The following is a 20,097-nucleotide window of genomic DNA, read 5'->3' as shown; positions in this document are numbered from 1 at the left end:
GAAAAACAAGGATTTGGTGAGCCCACCCTTTTACCAGGGTTATGTCTGATACAGGAGTCTTGGCTGATACAGCCTGAATAACTAAATGGGCTGTCAGTCCAGCTAGGCAAATATACCTGATCCAGAGGAAAACCCACAAAATTAATTGAGATTTAAATGAATCTACTGCTTATATTTTCCAGTTTTAGGCTTTAAATGAGAACACTGCTCATAGATTGTCATTCCCATGTGTAAATAGGGCACTGTAGCCTGGATAGCACTACTGATTCAGGCTTTCAGTCAGAGGCCATACAGTGTTTTCTCCTGTCATTAGTTTTAGCAGCAGGAAAACACATTGCAGGAAGCACTGCATCAAAGACAAGCCTGAGCATTCAGCCCTACATCTCTTGCCTACTTGCCAGGGTGCCTTGGATCACTAGCAGGCATAACTACACAGTGCCTGTTGGGTCAGGCTTCGCTAAGCAAAAATTCTTCCTCCCTCCTTACTTCTGTGGCTGTCAGCTCTTTCTGCCTTATTTACTGGATTTTGTCTAATTTCCATCTGCAATTCCAGAGAATGTGTAAATCTGCTTACCCCTGCTGTGAATCTATGGTAAACTACCACTAGATACAAAATAGAGAAGGAAAGTGAAGCTGAATACAATCAAGACCATTTTTAATTTTATATCTTCTACATGTTCGCTGTATTACCCGTTTTCAGTCATGCTTGGAAGCTGGGTCAACCTTTTGCAAGGTTACACAAGAAAATATGCTGTTCTTTTTGTGAACTCCTACTTTCAGATTCACGTGAAGCTTGACACTTTGGAAATCCCTCCTCTAAAAACATAAGTCCACATTCTAAATTACTAGCATGATCTTGACGAAAGTGGTGGAACTCCTTTTATTCTATTTGATAGGCAGACTTTGATTTCTTCTTCTGCAGAAGAAGATTGTCACTGCCACAAGAAAAATAATCTCAGCTTGGATAACGGACAGACTTCTGGAACCCACCTTTTATTAGATCTTCTGGGAATAGGGATAACTGCCTGATATTAGTGATGGATGCCTTTTTGCCCTTCTGTTAGGGACTTCTACAATCCTAAAAGTTCTTGCAAATGCTATTTTCCTTAGTTACTGCATTTGGTGGTGCCCGAGGATGGAGTATCTGCTTTTTTGCTTTTGTTCTTTCATAACTCAGTTCCCCTTTTAAGATCCATGCTCTAAGTCCTATGTACAAGTAATGTACTATTGTATTGGATAACCATCTGCATCTATAGTGTCCAGCCATCTACAAACCAGATCTCATTTGGATGACTGGAATGCAGCAGATGGGAAGTTATTAGCATGTGGATGCAGCTTCATACCCTGCATTCCAGCCTCGCTGAACTGTCCAGTAGGTCAGATGTCCAGTTCCTAAATTCAAGAATTTGATTTGTTCTGAATTAGCCAATTTCCTCATGGGACTTTCCCCTGCTAGTTGCTGCTTTATGTTGATGTGAATGTTTCATTATTAGGAGTTAACGTTAGAGAGTCTCTGTTAGACTGCTTGTGTTGTTGGCATTGTCTTGGATCAAAACCTTACTGCTTCTGCTACAACTTCATTTGGTTTGCTAGTTCTTCTTTCGTTATCTCTTGGGTCTCTTGCTATCTAGCAATGAGAATTTTTCAGGAAGAGTGTATTGGAAAGAAAAGATTATCTTACCACTCAGGATCCTGACTTGTGCCATCAGGGCTCCGAGCTCGTATTTTTTGCTGTGATCTGTTTCTCTTTGGATTTTTTCCAAAAAAAAAAAAAAAAAAATCCATTTCCCTTGTCTTGCAAGCTAACCACTTTATGTTATCTTTTTCTTCTGCCCAGTTTCTCCTACTGCTCTGTTAGAGAAATTGATCAAAACATACAGAACTCTACGCTGAAAAATCAGAAAGTTGTAGTAATAAAGGAGGCAGAGCTTTTATTAGAATTTGTTACACCTCAGCTTCTACCACTGAGTCAAACAGCCACCAGACCGTCAGTATCAGCAGGGCTTATGTTAAGAGGCTAAGGCCACTTTTGGTACAACTTAATTGTACCAAATTTTTGGTGTATTGATACACGTGACAAAAAGAAAGTAATATCTCACATTTAAATTTTATTTATCCTTTCTCGGATTTTTTCAAAACTGGTTTTATGTATCACACGCATTTGTTTTGTTTTCATTAGTTGTGAATAGAAGCTCTTGGAATGCAGTTTCTCTGAATACTGTATTTGTGCTATACAGTTTCAGCTTTACACCTTAAAACTGCTGGTGGAGATGTGAAATAAATGAAAAACTGCCTCTTTTTAAAAATAATAAAAAATAATAGTTTTTATTCAGCTAATTGGTGGTCTAAACAACATATCCATGGAATTAAGATTCTTGTCAAAAGTATTTTGATGAAGAAATGGTTCAGAATGCATACTTGTGACTCTTTATGTGAAAAAAAATCCTGCCTATTGAACTATAATTCTAATTTCTTCATTTCAAGCATACAGATTGTTACAAATACTAATGGAAAATATTTTAAATATTTCTCTTTATAAGTTTGTCATTACACTAAAGTAAATAAAAGCAAAGCTAGCTGTTTGCGTTTCTTTTTTCTGACTTTTTACAAATTATTACATATTTTTATTTGAGTGGCCATAACTACTGTAGAGGTTGGTGATAATTTTCTTGAGCTGGCAGTAAAGTCCTTGCTTTGTTTATTGATGTAAATAGATGAGCGAGAAAACCGTGACTCCTAGTCCCAAAATAGAGGTTGAACCTTTGAATTCTTAGTAATATCTCGTTGATTACATTTGTCTCTGCATCCCAGCATCAAAACTGACAAACTTTGTTATGCTGGAGAGGGGGCAGGGAATAAGCAATATCTATGGTCATTGGTATTCCGAGCATGAAGCAGCCTCTGGGCTCTGTCTTATGATAAAATTCCTGAGAATATTTTGCATACTTGATCTGAAAAAAAACAACAACAAAAAAACCCTCGTGATTTAATTGATTCATGAATTCCATATCTTGGATTATTTCTGTCTCAAATATAAAAACGCTTGAAATTGATGCTTCCTTGAATCGTGCTGCATTTCAATAGAGTGGCTAAGGAACAGCATGGATTTATGGAGTGAGAAATAGCAGTGATCTTTTGCAGATGTATCTTAAGATTGTATTTTCACTTCTGCTTCTCACAGAAGAAAAGGTACTTTGACACTTTCTGCAGATTTAATGTAATAGAAATCAATTCATCGTGGTTTAATGTTTTCGGGGGAAAAAATAGTATCAGCAATAACATTCAAGTACAAAGGACAACGTAGTAGTTGCATGTAAACCATGCTGTGGGAGGCATAAAAATGCACATTCTGCATCACAATGGAATCGGTTACACCTGTTTGTAGAGTGTGTTTCTGTTCTATGGTGATCACAGCAATATAATCCATGTTTTAGCACCGAGGATTTCCTGAGATTGAGAGTCAGGTAAATGTTGTCTAGCTACTTGTATATTTTTAAGTGGTCCTTTTAAAGACTTTTTATAATCTGTTGGAATAATTTTTGTCCACAGTGTGCTGTGGAACTGCAATAAAAATGATAGCCCATTTCCGAATACTTTCACAAAGGACAGACTGGTTTTATCTTCTGTACACATGCTCACTCTCTCCTAGCTCCATGATAAATGGTGGTATCTTGAGTCTATTATTTGTATTACAGGCATATTTAGGAGATTGCACTCTAATTCTCAAAAGCACTAACAGTGTGCAAAGCCATTTTTTATGTGAGGGTATGAATAACTACACAAAGAGATCTTAGAAAGCTGTTTGTCAACTCATGGTACATAAAATTTAAACATAAATAAATAAATACCGAGGTAATGATGGTTTTATGTACCAAATAGGAAAATGGGTATGGATAACTCATCCCAGCTGTTAAAATAGTGGTTTTGGTTACAGTAATTGAGGCTTGTTTATAAATACGTGAAAATAGCGTGCTGTATGGATGGTATAGGTTTCTTTTGGTGGATGTGTATGCTAGTGTTTTGATTCAGGATCTTGGCAGTGTCTAAATCTACAGTGCTGTAACCAAACAAGAAAAATCTGTACACATATATTCTCTGAATCTGGGTTGTTTTTCTCTATTTGTTTTTGCCTCTGGCAATCTTGTAGTATGTCATAATTCTGTAGAGGATAAAGTTGGCTTGAACTGTGTTAACTGTCATTTGACAAAAATGCGCTGAAATTTGATAAAGCAGCCTTCAGAAAAAACGTCTACATGGTATCTGATACTGAAATGGTGCAGTAAGTACATGCATGAAAGGGTGTATATTAGTGTGTTTAAATTCTTACAGGCATAAGCAAATGTTTTTCAAGTCATTTTGTGTGTCGTGAAGTAGTGCATCATACACATTTTTACGTGAAATCTGCAAGAAAAGTATACTATAAAAAGATTAAAGATTAAAAGTGGGATTTTTTTTTTTTGAGTAAGCATGAAACTGAACTGTATTGCGTAGAGGGCTAGATGATGTAGCATTTCAGATCTCATTAAGCATTCTCCAGTGAACAAAAGCACTATAACTTATTAGTGAACAGCTTGTGCTTGCAGCTGACATGTCTTGCTGGTGCTTGCTAAAACTAGTGAGAAGGCTGATTCAGACTGATGCTTACACAAGAGAGCAAATCGTTCTCATTTGATTTATAGTGGATTGTTTGGGCTGTCAGATTGCTGTCTGTAGATTTAGAAGAACAATTATTTTTCTTTGTGAGTCTGTTAACAAAACTTCAGTGATGTTATTTAGCAGTATCAATTCCAAAAAGATAAGCTAAAATCTTAGGGAGAGGTGGGGAGCTTTTTGTCTGCTGGCATATAGTAAATAATGGTGGTCTGTGAATATAACAAGGGTGAACTGAAGAACCAAAGCAGTAAGGATCGGCATAGAATGATACAGCTTGGCCGCATTGTTAGGCTAGTCCAGTGACTAGCTGCTCCTGATGGAGCCAGCTTCCTTCTTGTCTTGGCTCCTAAACTTGCATCAGCAGGTAATTACTCACATTATTTCAAAGGGGTGGTTTTCTGCCAGTTTTGTTTCTTAAGCCACATTGCTGAGTCATTAGCTTAGAACCTCTTCTCCTCCAAGGAAGTGATGGGAACATGTGGCCATAGGCAACGGAGTGTTGGTTCTGGAGGTACTCAGCTGTTAGATTGGCTAAATGAAGCATTTAAGAAATGACATAATGAGGATGATCAGACAATATATCATGTTTTTTCCTTCTGGCTTTTCTGACCAATTGCTTGGTAATACAGGACTACCTATTTTTTCACCTCCTTCTACTTCACTGGCAGAAGCCCAAATCTCTTTCCTCTTACTGCAGTTGTGAGTGCAGGATCACCCTGAAAGAAATCCAGGGAGTTGAAAGATTAGTAGCTTTTGTAGCCCAGCAGATTTGGGAAAGGTTTATTATTGCTGTTCCAGCAAGAAAGAAGCAGTTGGCAAACTGGCACATCGTGAATAAAAATAAAAGTAGTCACAGTTTTTCATCTTTTCCAGTTGAGTTATATATACTACATTACAATTCTCGCTACACTGCATTGTAATGTCATGAGAATTTGTTTCAAGAACACCTCAACAGGTCTTTCCCTAGAGCAACTCTTTTGTTTTCGTGTTTGGTTTAGATTATTGGTATTCTATTTTGTGCAAAATACATGTGTTTGTTGTCTAAATGTGCTAAGTCAAAGACATCATGACTCAAGTCATCTGAAGGAAGACAGTGTGAATGTTTCAAGTTGCTTCTTTTTATAGCATTTTAACATGTACAGTTCAAATATTCTGTATCTGTATTATTCTCTTTATTTCACTTCACTGAAAATTACCGAAATGTATAGTACGTCTTGGCAAAAAGTAAATGGTGAATTAAGGAAAAACAGAAGTTGATTTTCATGTCTGATTCGAAGTTCAAAAAGTTAAGTGTTGTTTTCGCAAATAAGAATAGGTTCATTGTATGGGAGAAAAAAATGTACTTTATTGACAGTTTTTGAGAGAGGAGTGAAAATTTAACTACTGACCAGGTATGAGACTTTCTGAAAAGTCTTACATTGTGACACTGAAGACTGTTACATGGTCCAAGGCAAGCTACAAGAAAAAAGAATAGTTGGTAAGTTTGTTTAGGGAGAAAAGGAGAACAGAATCGAATAGGATAGGCAGAAAAGTAATAGGGTTGTTTCAGAGAACCAGATGAAGGGGCGGGGGGGGGGGAAGTGGTAGCAGAATGCTAGTACTAAACTCTTGTGAATGGTTTACTGTAGGTGGCAAGTGAAGAAGCTCATATTTGTAACAGTATTTTGAGACATCCAAAAGGTGACCAGAAGTAAAGAAATCAGAAAAGTCATGTGTATTTTTCAGTGGTGGTGGTTGGTTGGTTGTTTTTTGTGTTTTTGTGTGTGTGTGATTTTTTTCTTACTTACAAGTATGTGCAAAAAACAGAAGCTGTTTTGTTTTTTGCTTTGGAAGATGTTTATCTACTTAAAATGTTAAATTCCTCAGCTCAGAAAACCTGCAGGATTTAAGTTGAAACACCTACCTCATCTTCCTGTGCCCAAGAGTAAGTAGTCTGTGGTAGAGAGAACATACGCATCAAGTTACGGCAACACATTTGGGTAGTAGCCAGACAAAAGAAAAGGCTCAACAAAGTGCAGCTCTTCTCAGGGCGTTTGCTGTAGCTAGCGTTGGAAATAGTGAAGATAAGCACAAGTTGGGGTAGTTTATCTCCGTAGACAGCACAGTGATATTAATGTCACAAGTGCTTACATGTTTATCTCCCATCAGGCACAGTAGAACAAATGTGGTTCTCATTTCAAGCAAGTTATAAAAATAGTATGCATTTCTCTGCCAGTAATAAAGCAAGACTGAGAAATAAGCATTGCACATGAGGATAGAAAATGTGTTTTTAAAATGTAGAAGGAGGGGGAAATGCCACCAGCATTCTGGTTACCCTAGCAAAGCAACTTATGCTTGAATATGTTCTCCAGAATGTTTTCTGGAGATGGATCAAAAAATAACTCATTAAGGAACATACAACTAACTGTAGGCAATTGAACATTTAACAGTAGTTTATTTAATGAATACTGATTTGTTTTGTTGCAAGTCGACCTTAAAGATAACCATAAAAAAGTCAAACTAGAAGATGCTATAAATTGATGGGAGCTTTTTTTATGAATTAGACTTTATTTAGGAGATATGTCGGAAGTGACATAAAGGAAAAGTATTTTAATTTTCTAGGAGATAATTTATTTTACATGAAGCACTTTGCTGTCCCTGAAAACAAGAGTTTTGCATTCTGGTAAAAATGTTACTTGCTGTAGTTACAAAGGAGTGCATGCAGATTCCCCTTGCATAGTTGAGGATGTATGTACATCACTTGTACACATCTTGCATTCAAAAAAAGTGTACATAAGATAAGGCAGGGAGTTATTTTAGTTTCCTACCTTAAAAATTAAACATTTAAAAAATTTATAGAGGGCTACAGGATTAATTAGTGTGCCAAAAAGACATTCGTCTCTGTAGTGTTGAGAAATTTAAAAATCTGAAGTATCAGAAATTAACGAATGTTGGGAAAATAATCCTGCAATTAATTTTATGTGCCTTTTACATTCCTTATTACTTCTTTAAATAGCATTGTAGCAGGATCTTGTAACAGCCTACATTTTTACAGCCTGCTAATAACTTCAATTTTAAGAGGTTTCTTGGTTTTAGTCTTTTTTGTGGTTTAGGGTTTGTTTGTTTTTTCTTCCTTTTCGAGAACTGCTAACACGTCATTAGATTTGGTTGGCCATTGAAATTAGTCTGGACAAGGTCCTCTGTCCAGAAAGTGTTAATAATAATTTCCATTATTTCGCAGCATTCCACAGAGGTTTAAGAGAATTAGGAATTCTTAAAAATGACCATTTTGTACTGTTGCTTGCCTTCCACAAGGGCAGCCTGGCGGTGTACCAAAACGACAGCAAGCAGCCCGGCCGGAGAGGGCGGGTTTAGCTGCTGCTAAATTAGCAGCAGGGCTGTAATGGGCACGTCGGGGCACAGCTGCGGCAGGGGTGTGAGGGAGTGAAGATGACCATCCCATGTAATGCACAGGCTTCACATGCCAAGGCTCGTGCTTGGCCTGGCTGCCCCATCCCCACACAGACCTCCAGCAGTCAGCCCACGCCAGGACCTCTTTTACCTCTTTTACCCCTCTTGGGGTTTCTTTTCCTCACTCAGCCCCTCACAGCAAGCTTGCTTTTCTATCCTGTACGCAGTGTTCTTAGTGAAGAAAGCTGGGAGAGGAGGACAGGGGTGTTTGTGGTTGTGGTGTTTGTCCTCCACATTCAGGCAGCCGTTGGGCGCGCTGAGGCCCAGCTCTCCAGGAAGGGGCTGGACGTCTGCCCGCCGGTGGCAAGTAGTGAATGAATTCCTTCTTTCACTTTGCGAGCACGCACAGCTTTTGCTTCCCCTATTAAACCGTCCTTGCCTCGCCCACAAGTCTCCTCACCTTCCTTTGTTTTCTCTCCATCCCCTGGCAGAGGGCAGTGAGCGTGTGGCAGGCGGGTGTCCGGCCACGAGCAGCAGAGCGCCTCTCGCCGCTGTCGGGCAGCACAGGCGGCCCCCTCCGGGAGCACTTGAGGCTCCAGGTGGCTCCTGTGGCAGCATCCACCTGGATTTCTTCGTAGCATATCTGTAAATTAAGAGGGTTTTTCAGCTGCAGCCAAGTGATGCAATTTCAGTTTCCGGTTTTGCAGCTTAACCACTAGGAAACATTGTGCTTATTTCTCTCATACACATCTGATGAATCCCCTTTCATGTTGCTGTGTAGCATTAATGTTGGTTGCATTTCTTTCCCATGAGGTGATTGCTTCAATTCTTACAAAAGCTGGAAGGAATTAAGGTGACACAGGCAGACAAAATGCCGTAACTTCTGTCTTTCGGCTATTTGGGTTTGCAGTCTAAATGGCTTTCTTTAATTTTGCCTATATTAGGTAGCTAGGTAAATGATAATTATAATGCAAAGAAGACTTTCTATAAGTAGCTCTCTATATGATCTTTCAAATATTGGTGTCATAAAAGGCTTCTGACTGTGGCAGGTAATGATTTTAATACATGGTTTAAAAAAAAATTGTGGCTTGGTAGACGTTTCAACACTGCCAAATGTGCGAGTGTTACAAGTAGAATAGCAGTGGAGATCTTAAGGGGAAAAGTATCTGTGAAGTACCTGCTGTAGTTTCCATGAAGTCTTTTTGTTTTCATGTAGCAAGGAGACTTTCTTCAGCTCTAGGAAGTTAAGGAAAATTGATAGTTTTTTTGTTTTTATTTACAATATGGCAAAATGTTAGGCTTCTAGCACTAAACATTAATGGGGGGGGGGGGGGAAGAGAGAGTTACTGTTACATATTGTGCATTGTTACAGATGTAAATACTGAATTTATATTTAAAAACAGATATTACAATCCTAAAGAAGCCTTCTCCCAGCAGTTTTCATCAGGTTCTGTTAATGGTTTTTGTTTTTTTAAAGAAACACATGGTGGGGGGGCTGCTGTATGCTTAAAGTAGACTGTTGTTGATTAGGGTGTTTTTCCTAACTGAATTGGATTTTGGCCTTTACATCAGTAAGTACATCTATTCAAACAGTGTTTGCATTATGCACTGCAGAGGACAACATGAAAGGTTGCAGCGTAAGCTCTGTTTAGAACTGAGGATGTCACATGGATCTCTGGAGTAAGTCACAGGGAGTTTTGCAATTGCCTATTGCAAAAGTGGCATTGGCATTTTGCAGATGATGAAAGGGGAATGCTGTAAGAGAATTACTAGCTGCCATTATGAGATCTTCTGGTACCTAAAATGTTCCCTCCAGTTTTTACAGTGGCTGGAGTTGGAACCTTAGATTTGTTTCGTTTCCCATCCTCTCCACTTGGAGAGGTATGACACGTTTATTGACAGCGGGCCTCAACCACAGTAGTTTTCAAGTATAGTTTTAGAGTTGCTATCAGAGCTTGAGGTTGCCTTTACTTTCTTCTTCCCACATACCCATCAAGGTTGTATGCTTGGAAATGTTTCTTCAAGGCTGTGGATTTAACTGTGAAGCACCACGTCTGTTGCCCCAAGGATTAGTGTTGTGGGAGAAGAGAAGATACAGATTGAGAGCTCCGGGGTACAATCAGATCAGTATTCCATGAGTTGTGGGCTATGATTTGAGTGTACCTGTAAATGGATGCTATTAAAATACTTATTGTCAAATAAGCTCTACAGAACAGTAATAAGAGAGCACTACAGCAGATTTCTTTGCCATAGTGATAATAGCTAGGAGTAGGAGAGAGCTATTCTGCCTCAGGGAATGTAGGATAATGAGATATCTGCTGTTTTCAGGAAGTTACATTGAAAAACTCGGTCCAGTGCTCTTTTCTCTTGCTGGCTTGGATTTTCTGTTTTAGTTTATGTTCCTGACCAATGGGGGAGAGGGGGAATAAAAATTAGGATATTGCCCCCACTGTTTGATCTGGGATCACGATAGGAAGATGGAGTAGAGGCTGATACTGGTCCTCTTCCTGCCCCCCTGTCTTGTTGCAGCAGTTCCAGGGTTTCCCACTGAAGTGAGATGATCCAGCTGCTTTCTGTAAGGCAACATGTAGTTCTTCCCTTTGTGCTCATCTGTTTTGAGACAAACACAAAAACTACAAAAATGAAATTAGCAGAGCTTGTAAAAAAGAAGGAAAATTCTTTACTGGAGGATTGCAGCTAGCTCTTATTATAATTAATTAGTTCCTCCACTATCCCCAAACCACATAGACAGTTTTAATATTGGCAATGTTCTAAAAATTTTGAAATACCAAAGTTGAAAATTAGTAAAGAAAGGGGAAGCTGCCAGTAGTGAGGGATCCTTTTGTTTATTTTTAATTCATCTTCAAAATGCTGGTCAAAGCTGTGATTCTGTGAACAGTACTCCTTTTGTTTAAAGACTGTGATTCCAACTTGAAAATTCTTTACAAAGTATGAAATGCAGGCACTGAATTTTGAAGTTATGCAGAGAAGCTGATATGGGGCAACAAAGCAGGAGCTAACAGAGACTTCGTGCTCTTCACTGACGCAGGTATGAGGAGTGGAAGAAAAACAGGAGGGTTAATGCCAGAAGTTAAGCCTTTCTTAGCAGCTCTCCAAAAATTTTTCTGTATCCATTGGCTGTAGTGAATAGCAGACACAGTTCAACTATTTTGAGGGTGTGTGTTAGCAATTCTGGCCTACCTGAAATTCAGTTTATTACGTTTGTGTTTTTTAATATATTTTAAATTATATTTTTGTTGACCTCTTGTTCCAGGTACATATACAGGTCATACATATACATGGTCCAAATACTTTATCAGCACTGAAAGCTCAGCAAGTTGTCCACCAAGATCTTGTCCTGAAAAGTCTGACGATCCAGTTCTTTGGCAGCCTAAGCCAATTTAGCTGCTGGCTTCCTGGGATTGCCCTGCTGCCTCTCTTGCCCTGTGTTCGGGCTGTAAGCTTCTCTGACCTTACACTGAACCTGTTCAGAGCACAAAGCTGGCAGGAAGCTATGCACTTCGTGTGAGATAGTTTCTCAATGATTTAGCATGCTGAAATAGTTCAAAGCTGCTGCAAAGACACGAGTAGAAACACATGGCCAAGGGGATGTCGCTGTAATTATAAAACTGAAAGTTTATAACCTTTAGTAGTCAGTGTAATATAGTTTGAATTGTGGAGATCTCTTGTTATTAATAATTAAGTGAAAATAAATATATTAAGCCTCTGAATTCTCAATTTCCATCATTCTAGGTATTTATGACTATTTATTCCAGTAAGCTCAGCACATTTATCCACAATGCAATTATGTTTTAGTATTTAATTCCTCTTGTTTTGTTAATGTGTGTAAAGCACTACATTTTTGAACCTGCTAATTAAGCAATTTGAAGTATTGCTAGAAGAGAATATGTTTCTAAAAACAGTTTCTGTTTTCATTTATATGAATATTTCAGTTTTAAATAGTAACACTGTAGTAACAATAACACTAACCAGTGTTAAATCAAGTATAATTCAGAAGTTACTAAAACGTGACAATTCTCTTTTTAACTTTACTTGCTCCAGGATTTGAACAAGCGTTTGTCCCTGCCTGCTGATATCAGGATACCTGATGGCTATCTTGAAAAGTTGCAGATTAACAGCCCGCCATTCGATCAGCCAATGAGCCGACGTTCTCGTAGAGCTTCACTAGTAAGTGTAATGCATCTGCCTTGCTGGGTCAACCTCTTGGGTCTTAAGGTTCCATTTCATGCAGATGTCTCTGTATTTTAAGCATCATTCAACATAATTTGTACCTTGGCTTTTATGCCGTGAAAGATGGGGCACTTCAATGTGTACTGAGCACCTGTCAAAATCCACTGAAAAAAATCACCCTTTCCTTCCTTTCTCTTCTGCAAACTTTGCCCCTCATTTCTCAGTGACCCACTGAAATCAGTGGGTCAAGACCCTCACTAATCCCAAAGTGCGTACATAAATCCTCTTACTTGTTAGAGCAGTGATGATCTATGTGAGCAAAGAGCACCTCCAGTCTTAGATCCAGGCTGTGTGTCTCCTGTGATATAGTATAGGGGCCCTAGAGTAGCACAGTATGAAGACAGCTAGTCTTCACTTTTCTTTTTGTATTTGTTAACAAATTTTCTTTCTCAAATTTCCTGTTGAAATTATACCCCCCAAAAAAATCTATGAATTCCTAAGAGTATTAATAACTAAATTTATATATACCTTTTTAGGTATATATTTTCATTGGGTTATTTTAAAAAATAAGTCTTTCCTTATGAATGGGAGGATTCTTATGTTCTAATTATAATATAAATACCAGAAATCCCAGACACCCATACTAAATATGCACATCCCTGAAATAGTCCAAAACACAGCTTTTTCTTATTTTTACACAAATCATTCAATTTCAACCATAATTTGATATATTACATTTCTTAATATTAATTGATGTCTTAAAGGAATTGCTAGACCACTACTGAATTTCTAAGCAAATTCATTGGTGTAGAGAAAAACTGGATAGGTTTTTGAAACCTATGTTGTTCTTTTTATTGACTTAACAGTTTATTTGCTGGAAAATAAATATGAAATATATATATTTATCATTCACATAAAATATTAAATAATTCTTAACTGTGAAATATCTTTATTCTTTGCTTTGTTACATGCGTTATTAATTCACAATGTTTGAGATTTTTGATGTATTTTGCCCCTGAAAAAATACAATGTAGTGTGCCAGACCAAAGCTCTGTTCTGCATGTTTCCTTTTACAAGCACAGTATTCAAAGAAGGGAAGATTGGATCAAAGCACTGGAAGTAATAGTAATGTAGCAAGCTTAAATATTTGTGCCAGATTTCTGTAGCTCATTAACCACTTACTTACTGACATAGCATTGAGTTGAGGACTGTATTTCCCAGAACCTTCTCTTTCAGATGCGGGTGTACTGAAGTACCTTTTCAGAAGAGTCTTTTCAGTGTTGGAATATAATATTTGAGGGCTGGGGGGAGTTTCCTGTGTATGTGATTTCCGTTGCTCGTTTCATGTTGAGCCTTGAGTGCAGTTGGAGTTCTCTCCTCGTCACATTCTAGACAGAAAGAAAAACAGTGCCCTCTAATGAATATGATGTGTGTAGGGAATCAACTTCCTGTCACAGGGTTGTTTGCTTTTGCCTTTCAAAAATGCTTTTCAGGGCTGAAAAGTCCAAAATGAAACCTGCCAGTAGCACTGTGGTGTGCAGGCATGCATTTGCTGCATTGTGCTTTCATTATTTCAAACTACTTTTTTTTTTTAAAAAAAAAAAAAGAGAGAGAGAATCATTATTCTGAGGTTGTCATTGAAAGCTTGCCAGCAGATTAGTTATAGTAGTATATGAATACTGTGTGCTGCTGTAAAGGTATGTCTCTCTTCAAGGGGTACGAATCTAAACAGCTGTAAAAAGTATTAGGTGAGAGCTTGTTATACTTCAGGTGTGGTGCATTTCTTTGAAATACAACAAAAAATTAGATTTTACGGTAAATGCATTGTGCGTGTACTGGTACAGTATTGCACACACAGCAGCATAGGTGCATCTCTTAAGCACCAACCATTAGAAATAAGAGACCATAAATATCCATGTTCCTGTGTAGGTGAAGATGGGTAGATGGATCTTGCCTGAAAAAATTGTTTAGAAATGATTTTGAGGGAAAAATTAAAATGAAATTGATCTTGGTTTGAGTAATCTAAAACACAGGTTGTCTTCTGAGGTGGTGGTCAACTGAAATGTGGTTATAAATGAGACACACTGCAAGGCAGGTCTTGAAGAACATCTGTCCTTTATATGTAGGAAATACTTCATTGTATTGTCTAAAGATTTTATGTTTATTAGTCTTGAACGGTACTGAGGATTCAAAGAAATCAGACTTCTATGTTGTATTCCAGGCTTTCTGGCAGTAACAAGGCTAATAGGTGCACGGTTGCATATAATTTCTCCTTTCAATTCAGAAGCATATATATTTATTTCTGATACCATCCATTATTCACTTCAAGTTGTATCTTTTTAAGTAGATGAAAATGCACTTTGGAAACAATACTTACTTTACTAACATACTTATAAGTATACAGTGTCTACTTATATATACATGTGTGTATATATATATATATATATATATATATATATATATACACTCACACACACTTATAAGTATATACTTATAAGTCAGTGGTATGTTTAAAATCTCACTGGAGTTTTAAGGGTTGTCAAATATCAACTTTTCCTGTATTTTAGGATAAGCAGCTTGGCTTCACCAAACTCTGAAATATGCTTGATTCTAAAGCATGTGGTTCTAAAACATTTCAGTCCTAACACTAATTTAATAAACCAGAAGTTCTCTTAGTACCGTGTTAACAAAATAATGTGCCCATTTTTTTCTCTTACATATGTCAAATATGCTTATAGACAAGATCTTACACTTCAGTTGTTTTCATGCATATGTTCTGAAAATTAACAGAAGCATGAATCCAAGATTTCTTAGAATGCCTTCATGTTATATTGCTGTCCAATCTTAATGCAATCAACAGTATTTACTAAACAAAATACTGTAAAGTTCTAACATCCATTGGGTTTTAGGAGCAAATCAACATTTTTTGACCTGAGGAAATAGGTGCTGAAGCCAGTCAGAGGTCAAAGTATCTTTCCTTGGAAAGAACTGTTAAGTGGAAGGAGGAGGTGGTGCTAGGGTGAAAACCTGGCTTTTTCATCTGAGTGTGTCGAGTTGTCAGTAACTCGAATCCTTGTGAAGCCAGTGGATTTTGGATTTTGACAGGGTACAGGTTATATGCACTTTGTAAATCCTTTTAAAAATTGGCTTGTTTAACATGTCAACTTTCAACATTCTTTACACTGTAAGAGCAATATAAAGGTGTAGTGTAATTGAGAATTGTCTTAAACAGAAATAACTACAAGAAAGAACTACTAAATATGAGAGTAGCAGTGGATTTGAATAGGGAAAAATAATGATCTTAAAATCTGTCTTGCAAAAAAGGTGTTATACAGGCAGATAAAATCTGGTTTGCATTGCAAAGGTAAGTTGGTCACCAAAAGAAAAGGTGAATAGGGCCAAGTAAAATATGTAAAGACTTGAAATTATAGGCCATGAAATGTAAAGTGTTGAGGAAAAAGATGAAGCTTGTGGAGGAATGAAGTTTAAGGATTTTAGTTGTGGAGTGTTGTACTGAAAAGCCTTTGAGAAGTCAGAGTGGAAGAAGAGACCTGGAGCTGAGGTCTTGAATGTGTTCTCTGTATTTACAGAGAGCAAATAAGTAATGAAAGTTATTTTGGAAGAAGCAGCTGCATATGGATATGCTAAGCAAGAGAAAGGATGGAATAGTTTGAGATGGCTTCTGTGCTTTAGACTATAATAACCTCATTAGTAATCAGATCAGAAGAATGGAGAAAATTTATGCAGGAGTTAAGATAAAATGGGGTTTTGTATGAAATGTAACTAAGTACATAGTTCTTCCAGGATGCGCAGTGGACTGACTAATAGGCTGAGCATTTGGCTTGTATGCTGGGACACACACACATAATATGCTAAATTGTTTTTAAAATAACAGAATTTCATGGTGTTTGCTGTAATACTATCAGGTATTTTTCTGAAAGAACGTTCAGTTTGCTGATTAAATGATAAATCAAGGGTCAGTGTTATCAACTTTCTGTATTTTTTCATTGCAGTCAGAAATTGGATTTGGAAAAATGGAAACCTATATCAAGTTAGAAAAGCTTGGAGAGGTACGTATAGCTTCCTTTTGAAATTAAATGCCTGTTGCTTTGATTACACTTCTTTAATGTGCAGCTGACAGAGCACTGGCAGAGGTTGCCTGAAGAGGTTATGGGGTCTCCTTCCTTGGAGACTGTCAGAAGCATCCTGGACATAGTCCTGGGCAACCTCCTCGAGGTGTCCCTGCTTGATAAGGGGGGTTGATGACCTCCAGGGGTCCCTTCCAACCTCAACTGTTCTGTGATTTGATGGCAATGTTTTATGTAAAATTTTTCATAAAAGTTGACTGAAAATCTCTCTGTCCTTCAAAATATCCATTGGATTTCTCTTTTCAGTAAACCAAGCATTTAACATGCATACCAACATTGTCCTTCAAAATATCCATTGGATTTCTCTTTTCAGTAAACCAAGCATTTAACATGCATACCAACATCACAGCCACAAAAATGTTCTATGATTGCATAATAAAACAAAAAAAGCAGGAAGAACGTGAGCGAGCTGGGGAAGAGCAAGACTTTATTAGTGAATGGTTTCTGACCTTATTACGAAGGCTAACGTATGCAGATAGACAAAAATTATTCTGTCAGTAATGAAACTACTTAAGTCTGGTTAAGTCTCCTACTGTTGTGATTTAGGTATTAGGGAGCACTTGTATTGGACAAGAAGCCATCATTTGCAGTAAGCAGACAATAGCTATCTGTGTTCTTAATATAGACAAGCCAACACACGTAAGCTCAGTGGCCAACTACGTGCAACCAGTTGAAATACGTAACACTGAATTCTGTTCCCCTTCCCTGCTGGGGGAACAGTAATACAGCCTTCCTCTACTACATCCAGCCACTGATTTTCAGAGAAACTGTAGCGTTCAGGGGAGAGGTCAGGTTTCTGACCTGTTCAGTTTGGCTGAGGGTGACCAGGGGGTCAGAAGAAGGATGAGGAGCACCAGGATGGGCCGCACTGAACGTTGCAGAAGTTAGCGGGGCTGATTGGTTTATCTTCTGTGAATATTGCAGTTAGTCCTCTATTTGCAGTGTTTTCATTTCCAAATGCATTTTTTTTCTCTAAAGTACTAGCTAAGTGGCTCACTAGACATGGCATGATGTCACACAACTTTGGAAAAATATTAATCAAGCAGCTATCTAGTCATAATTGTGGGTGTATTTTATCCCGCTTGCATTATAAAATGTAATGGACAATATAAGGTGTATCTACAGTAACGCAGGGCATTTTCTGTAACTTTTTTGCTTCCTCTTTGCAGTTCCTGGAATTAGATACACCTAATGACTGTTTTGTCAGGGTTTCTTGTCGTTATATAACATATATTAAGAGTTTTGAATTTTCCATTGTCTAAGAAAACTAAAAGATAAACTTCACTATATTCATGTTTACGATGTCAACAAAAATGAAACTTCCATTTCCTCCCCTCCCAGCACATGCTCATGTAGAATTTGTAACAAAGACAAGAAACAGACAAAAGGAATTGTATGTTTTCCTAAAAATAGTGGTAGAATTTGTCTGCAGCCATTGGTAAAATAACTGCAGCAAAATATAGAGATACCTGCGCTAGTTTTATTTAAGTATGGCCTTTCTAGATGATCCCAGCAGTGAACTTAGGGAACTTAATACTACCTGATCTAACTTCTTTGGTGTACAACTTGTCTAATTTTCAGAGGTAGTAAGTATATGCATCCCTTGTGTCTTCTGTGTGTTTTTCTAGTTTAACCTACATAAGAAGTAAAAAAATTTAAAACTAGTTGTACTCAAAAATGAAAGCTGTTAAAACCTCGGATTTCAGTTCATATTTTCTTTTTGAACTTATCTTCCAATGAAGGAGCAATTTTTAAAAGTATTCTTCTTTTTCCATTTTGTAGGGTACTTATGCAACAGTTTATAAGGGGAGAAGTAAGTTGACAGAGAACCTAGTAGCTCTGAAAGAAATTCGCCTGGAACATGAAGAGGGAGCACCGTGTACAGCTATAAGAGAAGGTGATCACATTTTTATTGCTTTTTAGAATTTCAGATATTTCTGGCTTTCTTTTTGACCAAAGTGCTTGGAAAATAAATCAGCTATATGAGACATGTAAAAAAAAAAAAATTAGTTTTGATAAGGAAAATTTTAATCTTAGACATATTAAGAGTTAGTGTTTCAAATGTATTTATTTTATTGGGGGAAGGTTGTGTTTTCAAATGGTGTTATAAATTGATGATTTTGTACTGAATTAGACTAATACTAGGGAATAACTTTCAGGGATTCAGAATACATTACATGAAATGACTGCTGCTGCCTGAACTGCACTGTCTAGCAAATATTTACAGTTTGCTACCCAAATGAGTTTGGTCTTTTAATTAAATACATTTCTCATATTTAGTGTTCATATGGCATTAAGTTAATCTATGTTCTTTAAAATAGCTTTTTAATTATAAATAAATAAATAGCATATATATGAACGTGCTAGAAATGTGTTTATTGCTTATGTTGCATTTATTTATTTTATATTTACCATTCTCCTTTACAGTGTCATTATTAAAAGATCTGAAGCATGCGAATATTGTTACGTTACATGATATTGTTCACACAGACAAGTCTTTGACTCTTGTTTTTGAATATCTGGTAAGCATTTAAACCACTGTTGAGCTTTATATTCTGTTTATCTCCTTACAGAATACTGAGTAACACAGACATAACAAAATTCTGTATTATCTTTTTTAAAATACTCTGTTATATGTCCTGCATGTAGAATTATTTGGCTGAAAAGTATACATCTGTATGCAGTTCTCAAAATGCAGTAAGTTCTCATCATTGTAATGTTTCATTAATAGCAGTTAGAGGTGATCTACCTGAGAAAACTCATCCTAAATTCAGTAACTGTAAAAAGGGATAATTATGCTATTATCCCAATGATATTTTTCAATAATTTTGCAAGTGATCTTAGAAAAAAAGAAGTATATTCCATATTTTTGTAATTCTTTTCAAGCAAGTGCCCACAATTACATCTCTTAGTTGCTTGCCTCTTATATTACAGACTTTTCATTTTCTCACTGACGCTTTAATTATATTTTTGCTGGAATATATGAGCGTAATAAGAGGGTTGAAGAACAAAATCTTCACTTCGAGTGTAATTGGAGAATGTAGTAATTCCATTTAAAAAAAAAAAAAAAAAGTGGCACACACAAGGTAGAAGATGAAGGCAATAACAAATAACGGTGTCTAAGATAATGCATCCAGCATGGGTATTTTCGCCCTCTGGAAAGCCAATTTTCTCCATGTTCAAACTTAAAGGGGTTTGTTTGTTAGTTTTGGGGAAGGGAGAGGTTGTTTGGTTTTTTTAAAAAAAAAAAATAAATAAAAATAATAATGCATATTTTGCAGAAAAATCAGTTTTCTGATGAGTAATTTCTTCACTAGTTCTAATAAAAAATAATAGTCACATAATCTGTTGTCCATAATTTTACTGAATAGTGGTGATCTTTTGACAGGACAAGGATCTGAAGCAGTACATGGATGACTGTGGTAACATCATGAGTATGCACAATGTAAAGGTGAGTGTTTTTAGTGACATTTACTGTTCTCCAACTTTCTCTGTTCTGACTGAAGAATTTCAGAGAACTAACTGATCAGGAGCTGTATGATTTAGAGCTTAAAACAAAACAAAACTTTTCTTTAAAAAAACATTCTTTTTGACTTTTGGATGTGTCTCAACTACATTTGACATCAGATGGAGTCTTCCTTTTAGGTTTTGGGAGCATTTAAACGTTTAAAGCAAAAAAAAATCAAGAGTTTACGTAACTTTATTTAAGATCTCC

The 20,097-nt window shown here is 36.9% G+C and overlaps 1 protein-coding gene across 4 annotated transcripts in view; it reads left to right on the top strand.

The window, feature by feature from the left end:
* Positions 1-20,097, top strand: part of CDK17 (cyclin dependent kinase 17) — a 94,138-nt gene that overhangs the window by 62,009 nt on the left and 12,032 nt on the right. For all 4 annotated transcript variants that reach the window (XM_068668703.1, XM_068668718.1, XM_068668702.1 and 1 more), the window contains 5 exons: positions 12,106-12,231; positions 16,248-16,304; positions 18,165-18,279; positions 18,810-18,904; positions 19,771-19,833. In XM_068668703.1, coding sequence (XP_068524804.1) covers positions 12,106-12,231; positions 16,248-16,304; positions 18,165-18,279; positions 18,810-18,904; positions 19,771-19,833 — 456 coding nt within the window. The remainder of the gene's footprint in view (positions 1-12,105; positions 12,232-16,247; positions 16,305-18,164; positions 18,280-18,809; positions 18,905-19,770; positions 19,834-20,097) is intronic.

The sequence above is a fragment of the Anas acuta genome, chromosome 1 (assembly GCF_963932015.1).
Source record: "Anas acuta chromosome 1, bAnaAcu1.1, whole genome shotgun sequence".
Taxonomy (NCBI): domain Eukaryota; kingdom Metazoa; phylum Chordata; class Aves; order Anseriformes; family Anatidae; genus Anas; species Anas acuta.
The sequence above is the reverse complement of the archived record's forward strand: the minus strand, read 5'-3'. Positions and strand labels throughout refer to the sequence as shown.